Source organism: Ruditapes philippinarum, unplaced genomic scaffold, assembly GCF_026571515.1.
Source record: "Ruditapes philippinarum isolate M1 unplaced genomic scaffold, ASM2657151v2 ctg26_1_1_1_1, whole genome shotgun sequence".
Taxonomy (NCBI): domain Eukaryota; kingdom Metazoa; phylum Mollusca; class Bivalvia; order Venerida; family Veneridae; genus Ruditapes; species Ruditapes philippinarum.
This window is the reverse complement of record NW_026865626.1, coordinates 348,277-360,870: the sequence shown is the minus strand read 5'-3', so window position 1 is coordinate 360,870 and position 12,594 is coordinate 348,277. Positions and strand designations below refer to the sequence as shown.

At 32.6% G+C, this 12,594-nt stretch overlaps 1 protein-coding gene across 1 annotated transcript in view; it reads right to left on the bottom strand.

Annotated features, from left to right (window-relative positions):
* The window catches only part of LOC132729809 (sushi, von Willebrand factor type A, EGF and pentraxin domain-containing protein 1-like), a 48,970-nt gene extending 36,680 nt beyond the window's left edge, over positions 1 to 12,290 (bottom strand). Inside the window, exons 1-4 of the mRNA XM_060715633.1 lie at positions 12,065 to 12,290; positions 2,791 to 2,971; positions 2,239 to 2,331; positions 119 to 311 (exon numbers count right to left, since the gene is read on the bottom strand). Coding sequence (XP_060571616.1) covers positions 119 to 311; positions 2,239 to 2,331; positions 2,791 to 2,971; positions 12,065 to 12,142 — 545 coding nt within the window. The 5' untranslated portion in view covers positions 12,143 to 12,290. The remainder of the gene's footprint in view (positions 1 to 118; positions 312 to 2,238; positions 2,332 to 2,790; positions 2,972 to 12,064) is intronic.
* Between the last annotated feature and the right edge of the window lie 304 nt (positions 12,291 to 12,594).

Genomic DNA, 12,594 nt, shown 5'->3' with positions numbered 1-12,594 from the left:
TACACAATCGAACTTAAATAAATTAAGTATAAAGGATTGATACAATAATGCTGAAAAGTGAAATACAATGAACAATGCGAATGTCTTGAAGTTAAAATTTCACAACAAACTTGTTTACTGTTTTATTCCTCTTTTTCTAAAATCTTTGACTTTCGGTTCGGGCCAACTTGCTTGAGCATATATTCGGAGAGGTTCGGCTGTTCTTTTAACACGTGACTCACTCACAAAGTTCGAACCTTTTTGCGTCAAATCCAAATGCATTCTGTGACAATACTCTCTTACATCACTGTCAAATTTTAGTCCGCCTGAAACTGATATTCAACATATGTATATATGTATAAATATTTGATAATAATTTAATATATTCCTTTAGAAAGATACGAAGCCGGAAAAAGAATACACCAAACAATACTTGTCTGGAACATTCTATATGTTTATTGTTCAAATATTTAAAAGATATAACGAAAATTAGTAGAAGTAGTTTTAGTAATGGACGTGGACATAAGTAATGACAAAATGTTACCATAAACATATGTCACCCTAAGAGGAAACCATTTTTTTATATATATTTATATACTTTGATGGTATATTGTATTCCCGACTCCTTTATGTCTTACTTCAGAAAATATAGGACATAGAAATTAACCCTTAGGCTGGATTTCTGTATATCCGTCATTGGACTGCGTTGTTCGTTCCGACTACCGAACAAGTACCGATCCCGTTATTTTCAATATGAGATAATCCGTTAATTGGACGGGCGAAAAAGAACGGAGCATGCAGCGTTCTTTTGATCGCAATCGGACCGTCGGATAGCATTTCAAACATCAAGGAATTCATTTAAACGAAAACTGAAAAACAAATGAAAGTACGGTGTTCCGTTTGGACAACCGTGATGATGAAAACGCGATGGTACGATGGTGAAAACGCGATGGCACGATGGTGAAAACGCGATGGTACGATGGTGAAAGTGCGATGACACGATGGTGAAAATGCGATGGCACGATGATGCTAGATAGTCTGTTAGAGGGTATATTTTGTGTCCCATCTATAACTTCTTCATAGTTCAAGGGATTTTGAAAATACTTGGTACAAATAGTTACAATAATAAGACGATATGTCATGCACAACACCTGCACCCCTACCTTCATGGTCAAGGTCACACTTAGAGGTCAAAGCTAAACATTCATTTTATTTCTTTAATAAATTTATTGTTACATTTGCAGATCTAGCATTGATCATTATTTTTGACTGAAAGTCCTTAGATCCATACCTCAATCTTTTGAAATAGCACAATTTTATGATATATATTAAACGTCCCCGAGGCGGGGGACGTTAGTAACTTTGCAGCAAATTCTTGTTTATAAATGAATTGTCTTCATACTTGGATACAACAATCCTTGGGGTTAGCCCTTCAAGGTGATGATACTTACATTGATCTTGAGTCATAAATGACATTGAATTTGTCAAGTAATTGATTTTTGTGCTGTTACTGGCTGTCCCTTCCATCTCATGAACCAGTAGAAATATTAACTTTAACTTGAAATATCCATGCAATATCACTATGAAAGTGTGTGTTTAAAATTGGATAAAAGTGATAGGTAGTTGACATGATTGAATTGACTTCAGAATGCAATATTTTTTATTTTACTTTGATACAAAGTGGTTACAGCTTTGTTATTTATGAATGTATTGACGTAATATTCCTTGGGGATAGACTTTCAAGTGATTAAACTTACATTGATCTTGATTTTCGAAGTCCAGCTACTGTTTGTTTCCTTTAAATGATGTACGAGTAATTGGCTACAACTTTATCATTATGCGTCTTCTCTCATCTCAGGAACCGCAGATAAATTTATTTGGACTCGAAATATCAATGCAATATCACAATGCACCGTGTGTTTTAGGTTTGATAACTCTGATAGGTAGTTTTACATAATTTAGTCTTTTTTTTAATTAAAACTCTTAAAACTCTAGCCTTTTAGCTAGTCGTATCTCCCTGTTTTTTACCAAAAATAATGGTTAGCAGATTATTGTACTCATTTAGTAAGGCAATTAATTCTTATTATCATTGGTACACAATTGGAACCAGTTCAAATTTAGCTTAAAACAGCTTAATTTTCAAATAGTTAAGTACATGAAATAGATCTAGTTCTTTCTGTTACTCTTTTGGACCATCGCAACATAATCTAATGGATATATTATCTGTACAGAAAAACAAAACAAAACAAAACATCTTACCTTTTCCAAACACCCTTTCTTCAACATTACGGAAGATGTCCCAAAATAGTCCCCTGGTATGTCGTTTAGAGCGGACAATTCTTTCTTCCCCACCTGAATAAAACAATTATAATACAATTGTTTGAATATAAAATGATAATATAATTTTTTACGGTTCAGAACATCTTGGCTGGATATGGTATAACTAGTTATTGTATACTACTAGTACGTTTTCATTGTTTTGTATTGGTATGATATAGTTATGTAGTGTTGAACAGTTTTGAAAAGAAAAGTTTTGCAGTCTCAAGCAGAGTAGGTTAGCGATATCCGTTTTTCTTTTTCTACATTTTTTCTCGGTCGCACAAACATACATGTATAGTCATCTAGCAACGTGGCGACTTTTTTCCTTTACTGGTAGAGGGATACCTAAGTAGGGTTACGGTAGGGTAGAATTGCGATAATGTTTTTGTTATATTTTGTATTTTTTATACTTAACATTAGCAAGAATGATTGAATTTCAAGGAATTTAAGAAAAATAAAGAAAATGATTGGTGAAAAATGAAACTAATATACCTTGCAAATTTACCCATGTAGTTCCATTGCATCTATGCCGAGTGAAGCCCGCATGAGATTTTGTCAGGCAGGTGGTGTCTGTCGGTAATCTCCCGGATGTCAGAAGCTCAGGGCGTACAGCATTTCCATTTAATACGCAATTTGAAATATGTTCCTTTATTCCAGAGATTTCACATTCATTCTGTAATTGATACCGTAAAATAAATATCTTTCTTGCTTACCGTTTTATACTTACATGTACTTTAACAAAACGCCAGTGTTTAGTTAAGTAATGTGAATTGAACTCTTGGAACAAATTTCAATGTAGAAAGTGAAAACTTCGATCTCGTTATGAAATTGATTACTGTAAACTGTCTCAATTGGTAGAACGCCATGGTATGTAACAAATGACAACCTTGATCCGCCTTAAACGTACACGTGGACCTCGAAAATTTGCTCTAGCTTTACACGAGGACTCACCACTATTATGCATAATAATCTCGGACTTAGTACGGTTTAAAAATAATTTTAGATGTAAACAAATCAGAATGTGTATTCTTTGAATAATGCATGTCTATTAACATGGAGTTTTACTCGATAAATTGAAATAAAATTAGTCAACACCTCCCAACATTTAATTACTATTTGTTTAGTTTCCTTAGGGTAGGTCAGACCGAAATATCGTATCCGTTCTGTGTATTCTTACAAATGTGTTCGAAGTGCATTAGCTGACGATTGACAGAAAAGGCCGGAAAGATGTGAATGGCGGTGGGGGTAGGGGTGGAGTGCTTACCTAAAATATGTTTTCTTGGTACCAATATTTTATTAAACACTGGTAGAAGGAGGCCTTTAGAACGCAGCCGAAGTAACATAAAAATTTTGCAAAAACATCGGGAAGCGGATATTCATGTCTAAAATGCAGTTTGTTGCAGAAAACTATATCGCTGTAGTGAATCGAAATTTAAAAGACACGAACAAGTATATTCACCTTTACCGCTCGGCCAAGGACGTTCCTGTACGAGATAAAATATATCGCAGAAAACTAAACCTTACTAATAAGGCCTTATACACAAATTTATCTGAAAATGCTTGGTTCTACCTCATTGTAGGTATGGTCTTGTGTGAACGTTATCCACCACGAATAATAGTCGTTACAAATTAATATTGATTAAAAGTGACAATGGGGGAGAGGGCGGGTGTCCGACTCCTAAATATTTTTTATTTTAATGTGGTTATATTGTACTTGATTCTTAAGGTGAAACAGCACGCTTGACTAATTAAAGACTGGACGTATTATAAAAAAACGATTATGATGTTAGTGCGCATGCTCGTAAAATGGCGGACTTTTATGAATTTTTCAAGGAATAGTTAATAAAGTGCATTTTTCAACAATAAATGGATACAGATTGAATGGTCACAAATAATTTATATGTTTTTATGTTCAAAGTATATAATTGTTATTATCATGCTTTTCTCATGTTCAAAATATGTATTGTTTCGTCTTGTGCCGCCAGAATACTATATGTATTGGCGATAAACATTGTATATATGTTAAGCCAAATAATCATTGAAATTAAAAAAAAAAAAAAAAAAAAAAAAAAAACAACAACAACAAGAACGTGTTTGTTAAACACAAAAGCCCCCGGCTCAGATTCTTGTCAATAACAATATTTAAAATAAAGGCTGTATGGGCAAAAGTGTAAAAAATCTATTTTTAGCACTGGTGACCTTGACCCAACTGACCCCTAACTTCATCCAAAGGAAGAATATCATGCAACTTATTTTCCTACCAAATATGAAATAAATCTGTCAATATATAAAGGCTGTATAGGCAAAAGTGTAAAAATCTATTTTAAGCACTGTTGACCTTGACCCAACTGATCCCTAACTCCATCCAAAGGAAGAATACCATGTAGGTTATCTCCCTATCAATTATAATACAAATCTGTCAATAAATAAAGGCTGTATGAGCAAAAGTGTAAAAATCTATTTTTAGCACTGGTGACCTTGACCCAACTGACCAAATGAGAATACCTCAATTTTATGTTCCTACAAAATATACAAGACATCTGTCGATAGAATAAGCTTAATACACCTGTAAAAGTGTAAAAAATATATTTTTGACATTGGTGACCTTGACCCAAATGACCCCTTACTAAAGGAAAAGGAAGAGGACCTCCCTTGGTATGACTTTTATAAACATGAAAGACATTAACTTAAAAATAAAGGCTGTATGAGCAGAAATGTTTAGATTTATTTTTTTACACAAGTGACCTTGACCTTGACCTAGAGACACCTAACGCCGCCACAAAAAATTAGAGGACCGTTAAAGGTATCCACCTACCAAATATGAAAGATATCATTAAATAAATTATAAATTAAGTAATTAGGTGAAATTTTTTGATACAACTTGGTAGAATACGTCAACCATACAAGGCCCTATTTTCAAAGTGATAAAAAGGGAAATTACTGGGTAAATGGATGGCACATTTAAATAAACTTGGCAATATCATGTACATTGTATTGATAAGTAAGTGTGAAAATTATTAAGCCATTAGTTCAGATAGAACATAAGATATTTCCAACTTGCCGGTTTAGGTTAACCATTATTCATTTTCTAAATGCTGAAAAGGGCCATAACTTGGTGAAAATGGAAGCCATAGTTATGGAACTTGCCCAGATCATATACTTTGTATGGATTAGTAAGTGTGTAAATTATGAAGCCATTGGTACAGGTAGAACTTAAGAAAAATCCAACTTGCCGTTCTAGATTAACCTCATACGGACAGACGGACAGACGGGCGTTCCAACATTTTGGGTTTAGGGGCTATTTTCTTTGTTATTTTCTTTGTTTTCTTAAGGGCTTCTAACCCATAAACCCTTTGATCACGGAATGAACCTATTGTTCTCTTCTCTTTTGTTCTCTTTACTGTTACATAGCCCCTAAACCCAAAATGTTTGCTCGGTCGGACGGACGGACGGTTCAATTACTATATGCCCGGGGGCATAAAAATTGATATAAATATACATGTATTTCTGTGTCGGTATCAAGATAGAACTCAAATGATCAATATATTTGCACCATATAATATGCATGTGACCATGTAAGTAAACGTTAAACACCTTAATGGAAACGACAACGATTTAAAATCTGAATTCAATTCCTTCAGTAACAAAAATGATAGGAGCAAAATTTTAAAGAAAAATTAGAAGTACAAAGAGGAAATATCTCTTGCAATAAAGACGCTTGAATTATACACATTGTTATACATTAGGTGGGTAATGACAAAGAACAATTATACTGAAGTAGATACCATTACTCGTATAATAACAAAGATTATCTTTTAAAGATATAACAATTTCCAAGTTCAAAAATTAAATGAAGATAATTCAGGAAATACACGAGGAAGCTAGAGTTATAAATCTAATCACATATGATAACGATGTTGATAAAAAATATATTTGAAGTCTAAATTTAATCCCTGAAGAAATAAAGGAGTTACTGAAAAAATAAGGAAAACTCTAATAATTCTGAAAATATTGACACATGAACCATGTCATATTATGATGATATGGGAGATGACTTGAAACTTGAATTTCATGTTTGCAGTTAATCCTTTAAACATGATAAAGAAGTTACAGCAATAAACAACAATCTAAGTTCAAGGGGGATCATTTTGGAAATATTCATGCTAGAGTTTAGAATCTTGTCTTTCATGATGTGGGTGACAATAAGTAAAAAATTTTTATAAGTTTAAAGAAGATACCTTAAGAAAGAAAGAAAATATAGTGAAAGGAAAAATCTAAGTCTATGGGGAAATTATTCTGTAAATATTAGTTCTAGAGTAATTAACCTTGACACATAAGATATTAACGTCAATAACGAATATATATATTTGAAGTTTGAAGTTGATCCCTTAAGAAATAAAGAATTAATAGTAAAATATTTTACTGAGCAAAAATCATTAATGTCTGATCTTTAGAGAATCGAAATTAAAAGGACATATTAAAAAGGTATATGTAGCATAAGGTTATAGGACATCTCTCAAAATACTTTATATAGTCTAGCTTACTACAAGATTTTTAATTAACTTTATATTATTGTGTCTACCTATAGTGTGTAGAGTTTGAAACATAACATATCTAGTTTGTGTTAAGTCAAAAACATGTTTAATATATATTTACAAAGAGACTGTTTAGTAATTATCAATATTTCCAAATTTTAAATTTGACCAGAGTGTATCTTTAAGCTCGATTGTAGAAAAAGCTTCGAGCTTATTTAAACCACGTTCGTGTCTTTTCCCTGGAACTTATCAGTACTAGTGTCATTATAGGATAGACTTTGAGCCGTCCTTCCTCTTGTGCTTTCCTATTGACAAACTTTTATTATGATCAATGTTTCGTGATAAGTAAATTTAAACATTTAATTTGAATATTTACAAAATGTAAATTTATAATATTGTTTTTTTTATCTTGTTTGAAAATGCATAAAATCGCTTTAAACATGAAACGTGATAAGGCATATCCCATATTTGTTTCATTACCGGCGAAACTTAATTAACAACTTATAACACACTATTTGCATAAACATTTAATGAAATAACTTAAATATTAGTAAAAAGGCTGAAAATTAAGGTAGTAAAACTAAGAGCGTTAAGTGTTAAAAGCAATGACACTAAAATACTGACAAAATATGAATATCCTAAACTGTCTTCAACAGAAACTCTGGAGCACAAACAAATATGATACAAAAATTCAATACAAAGTTGTGTCCCTTACATCATCAATTTATGAAATACTGAATTCCATAGCCTTTTGAATACTGAACTAACCAATTCATAAGAAATATATACATTTATTTATCATGATTTTAACTTTTTTTATTGTAGTAATGGATATATCATGATTAAATTAATAAATGTTAATAATAAACAATTTTTAAAAACTATAAACACATTAATTTCATGTGGAAATTGTTAAAAACGTTCAAACGTTAAATAACAAAATACAATGAATAATACACTGTGACCTATTTTCGTTAAATTCCCACAAAATAGTTGATGTTATCTAAAATGCAAGCTTGATGTATGATAAGATGATATTCTAATAAATGTTAGATAAACATGTCTTACATTTCCGGCCACGAAATGATTCACAATTTACAGTGAAAATTAGACAATTTGTGAACAAATAATTTAGTAGAATAAAATTTTTGTTAAAGTGTGTGAAGCTTTATCTCTTCTGACTGTAATTTACAAATTTATTGTTTAAATTATGAAAAATAATAATTTCAAAATGCCAGTATAAAAGATATGAGCCGCGTCACGACAAAACCAACATGATGATGCTGGATCCAGACCAGCCTGTTCATCAGCGCAGTCTGATCAGGATCCATGCTGTTCTCTACTTGTTATATGGTTTGTAAGCGAACAGCATGGATCCTGATCAGACTGCGCGGATGCGCAGGCTGGTCTGGATCCATGCTGGTCGCAAACGCATTACGTTGGTTTTGTCATGACGCGGCTCATATATGTTTGTATATTTCCTTTTGTGCGAATGTACTATGCATAAAATCATAGCTAAACGTTAAAAACCTACTTAGAATACCAACGTAATAATTCGTTTCGGATTGCGTACAATATTCATGTGTGTTAAATAACAGAGACAATCTATGTTACAACTCTTTTAAGAGTATGGAAACAAGATAATTGTACCATATAAATTTTGTAAAAATATTTCATCCCTTTAACAGGTATCACATTTAACAAAGATCTAAAGTAAAGTACAATGTAAATAAATTTGTATACAATCGAAAGTTAAGAATTAAGGGTTAATGTACCTCTTTTCGTGCCACAGGTTGAGTCTGTGCTATTCTAATATACTTAAAATTAAAGTGTATTCTGATTTCGTTATCACTTTTTAAGGCATGATTTTCACGTGCTAGATCTCTGTCATTTGACAGAGTTGTGTATTGATGTAAGCTAGAAAAAAAAATCAACATGTGCCAAATACACATTCAATGCGATTATGATAAACAAGTTGTGCCCTTTACATCATAATTATTCGTGACATTTTTCAGGCGCCTTTCAATCGCTATATGTAATAGATACTGTAACTTATATCGTTCAAACTAAAACATTTTGGCTATTGCATCTGTCGTATCATCATAAAGATATTATCTAAAGTGGTATTATGTTTGATATATCATGATGAAAATAAACACAAACGGCAGAAATACAAAACAAATGTTGAATACAAATGAGACAATTGACTATATCAACAATACCATCTTTTGTTTTACGAAATGTTATATTTTTTGAGGTAGCATATGTAGTGTATAGCATTCCACTTTATGCAATAGACAACTTAGTAATTGATACTGTTTTCATGTCTTTAAGTAAATGTCGTCATCATACCATTTTAATAATATTATAATATTTCATGCCTGTTTAATACCTGTTATTCAAGTTTTCTACATGAACCCCCTGTAATAAGTCATAACGTTTCTTTCTTGAATTTAAGATGCTCATTTTTGTTGGGAGGGGCGGGGAAGGGGCACATTCTGAAGATGACTTTCAAAAAGCTAATTCCGCCCCGCTTAACTCAATAGGGAGAGCATTCGATTAGAAATCCAGGGGTCAATGTTTCGGACATCGGGCGTTCGATGAGAAATTCCCCCGTCATCATTGATGTCGGACATTGAGTCTAATGGCCATTTACCTCAGAACTTGTGTGGGAGTAGTAGCCGGTTACTTACGGAGAATAGCTGGTTATCTAGGTGAATTGACCGCCAAGTAATGATACGTTAACACTGGCGTAGAAATAAGACAAAAACAAGCATCAAGAAGCTAATGCATTCAAGCCACAATCTAGTGATGATGAAAATGTTGCTGACAACTAAGAAAGTTTGAGGTGAAACAAACTACATGCATACGCAACAGCAAAATACACTAAGGATCATTCCTTACTTTACTGACAGAGAAGATTCAGATACTTCGAGAGATGAAGATAGGAAAGCATCATCAGATCTCATGTTCACTAAGATTTAAGGATCAAAATGTACAGCTGCCTGTGCAACATAATCCAATTGAGACAATTGTGCATGCCGTTACTAGAAGAGAAAGGCACCGACGAACACCACATTTATAATATTCCAAACGCACATTTTTTATGGAATTAAAATCGACCTGAAGTATTTGACCGTGAATTGGGCCCATATTGACTTTTTGTCTTTTTTAAGTATGTTATCTGATCAAAGAACAGAGCACGTGATATTCACAGTGAGTAGTGCAAAAGTGTTAAGTAAGAATGTTCCTGAATATGGATCGGAAAGTGCATGTCGCTATTCGCCAAAAACAGTGCGGATTAATACAATGCACAAAACAACACACAGAGAAGATGTTCCTATTTTGGAGAAATGCGTGAGACATGACTAAAGATGCGTACATTTACGAAGAAGAAATTATGCATTAAAGGATAAAAATCATAAGAGCGGGCGCCGTTATTGCATGATTTTTGAATATGCATGACTCGGCGCGCTTTGCTAAAATAACTGAACCCTATGACAGCCCTGAAATGGCACCGCATTTGCACGTGACGAAACAGGCTACTTTGAACGAAAAATAAATAGCGAAAACTGCAGTTCCCGGACCAGGCGTTTACATTTGTGCGAGCATGATAATATTATGGTTCGTAATCTCGAGGCTGTTTTCACCCGAGGTAAAAATCATAATATGCCTTTAGATACTTTTATGTCTTCCTTGTGCTATGTTTTTGTTTGTTTTGTTTGTTTGTTTGTTGCTGTTGTTGATTTTTTTATGCAAAGTGTTTACTTTATGTAATTTTTTTCAATATCAATTTCGGTTTCCGAGTAGAGAATTGTCTCTTGTCCTTAGAAAAGTGTCTCTCATGAGAGTTGGTAATTTTTAATCTAAGTGCTTCCAATTATTCCTTTTTGTTGAGAGCAGAGACATACTTCTTTAAATCCACAAGTTGAATCAGGAAGTGTCGTCTGTTGTTTTGAACTTTCAATACGTTAGTTAAGGAGACTCTTGAAAAACATTACTGATTTGCATTTTGATATTACAATTCTTTTACAAGTGTTTGGCATTGGCGAATATCTTAAATTTATTAAGACGGAATGGTAATGTATGTTTATGAGGCCTAATATTCTGATACGATTTGACATCTGACAGACGCGGAGAGTCTTAACTCCTGGCGGCCATTACACTTTTATAAGGTGCATTTAAACGTTACTTTTGTTGTTTCTAACATTATTTTCTGTTCTCAATGCATGCTTTAAATATATTATCATTGTCAAAAAAATGTTGTTATGGTTACTATAAGGGGAACATGTTTGTTTGCCTCTCAAAACAAGTTTTTGTATTCTTTTTTTCTATGAGTTTAATTATAGAAAAATAGCAGGTGAATGACCGTCCAAATGAAAACATAATTCAACTTGCCAATAATTAAGATCGACACTTTATCGTTATCGTATTAAAACAATTTTTTATGTACAGGGCTGCACGTGCATTTCATATTGTGTCTTCGGTAGGCTGTTCATAGATTGGTTTTATATTTGACTCATAAAATATAGGCAAAGTAATTTACGCGGTACGATTCTACAGATCGATTTGTAGTAATTTTCTATCAAAAATCAAATGTCATTCTAAACAAAATATACTATTTTAAAACGGTAAAACTGACAGTACATTTAAATGAATAAAAACAGTAAGTTTGCGAAATGGACAAAATCATCCTGTCACTGTTGGAAATATACTTCCTGCATGGAAGACGTCAATGGGCTTGTCGGACGTAGATTACACTATCCTATCTATTGATAATCGTTGTGCTGAATATTCGTTAACAGTTCGCTGTTAAATCCGGCCGAGGCCAAGCTTGACCCTGTGAAATCATTTATTTGATTCCTATGAGAAATTCTAATTATTTCTTCTGTTTTTCGTTCACTAACAGACGATCACAACCCTTCAGCTCGAAACAATGATTACCAAAGATTTAATTGAATTTAATGAAATTAATAAAATCCGTGGTTTAACTTACCGTTAAAATGTTTTTTTATCAAAATTTAACAACTGATCAGATATTAACATTTTCTGATCAAAATGCAATGTTGAAATGTTGTCAACGTTGAAAAATGACTCAGGGTCACTTTTCAACATTGTGAATTAACCCAAACATTCAATTGTCAACATCCAGGTCAAAATTAAATGCTATACTGCAAGCTTTATAACGTTAATAAAATCATGAAGATCAAAGTTTAAAAAACAAAGCTCACCTCAAAAGTTTCCACTCTTTCAATATTTATGATAAAGCACATTAAAATTAAAGTTATTACAAACATTGTTATTTGCATACAAACTGAATTCTTTATCTGTCATTTGCCCTGCGTGCATTGAAAAATTAAAATGAAAGTCACGTGGCTATATAAAGCAGCGTCTGTCTTATAAAAATCATACAGTTTATTTTTCAAACATTAGACTAAATGCTTTTCCCGTTATATAAAAATCTAGGTTGTCTGTGTTTGCAAATCGTTTATTTACGTTTCAGGCGCATTTTCACTACCTGATTTACCTCCTTTATCGGTCGAGTTCATTCTTATTCAACGTGATATAATTATAGAACATGTGCGCACAAAATAATAAGATATCTTTGCACAATTATGTGTAGTGTAAAGTTCAATTTGTATGGAGGCTTTAAAGGGCCTTAAGTTGTTTTATTGTTTTAATTTACTAGTATTATGATTTATGCATAGAATTTTAATGATATTACAGTTCTCGGTACTGTAATAAATATTACTTTATTCCC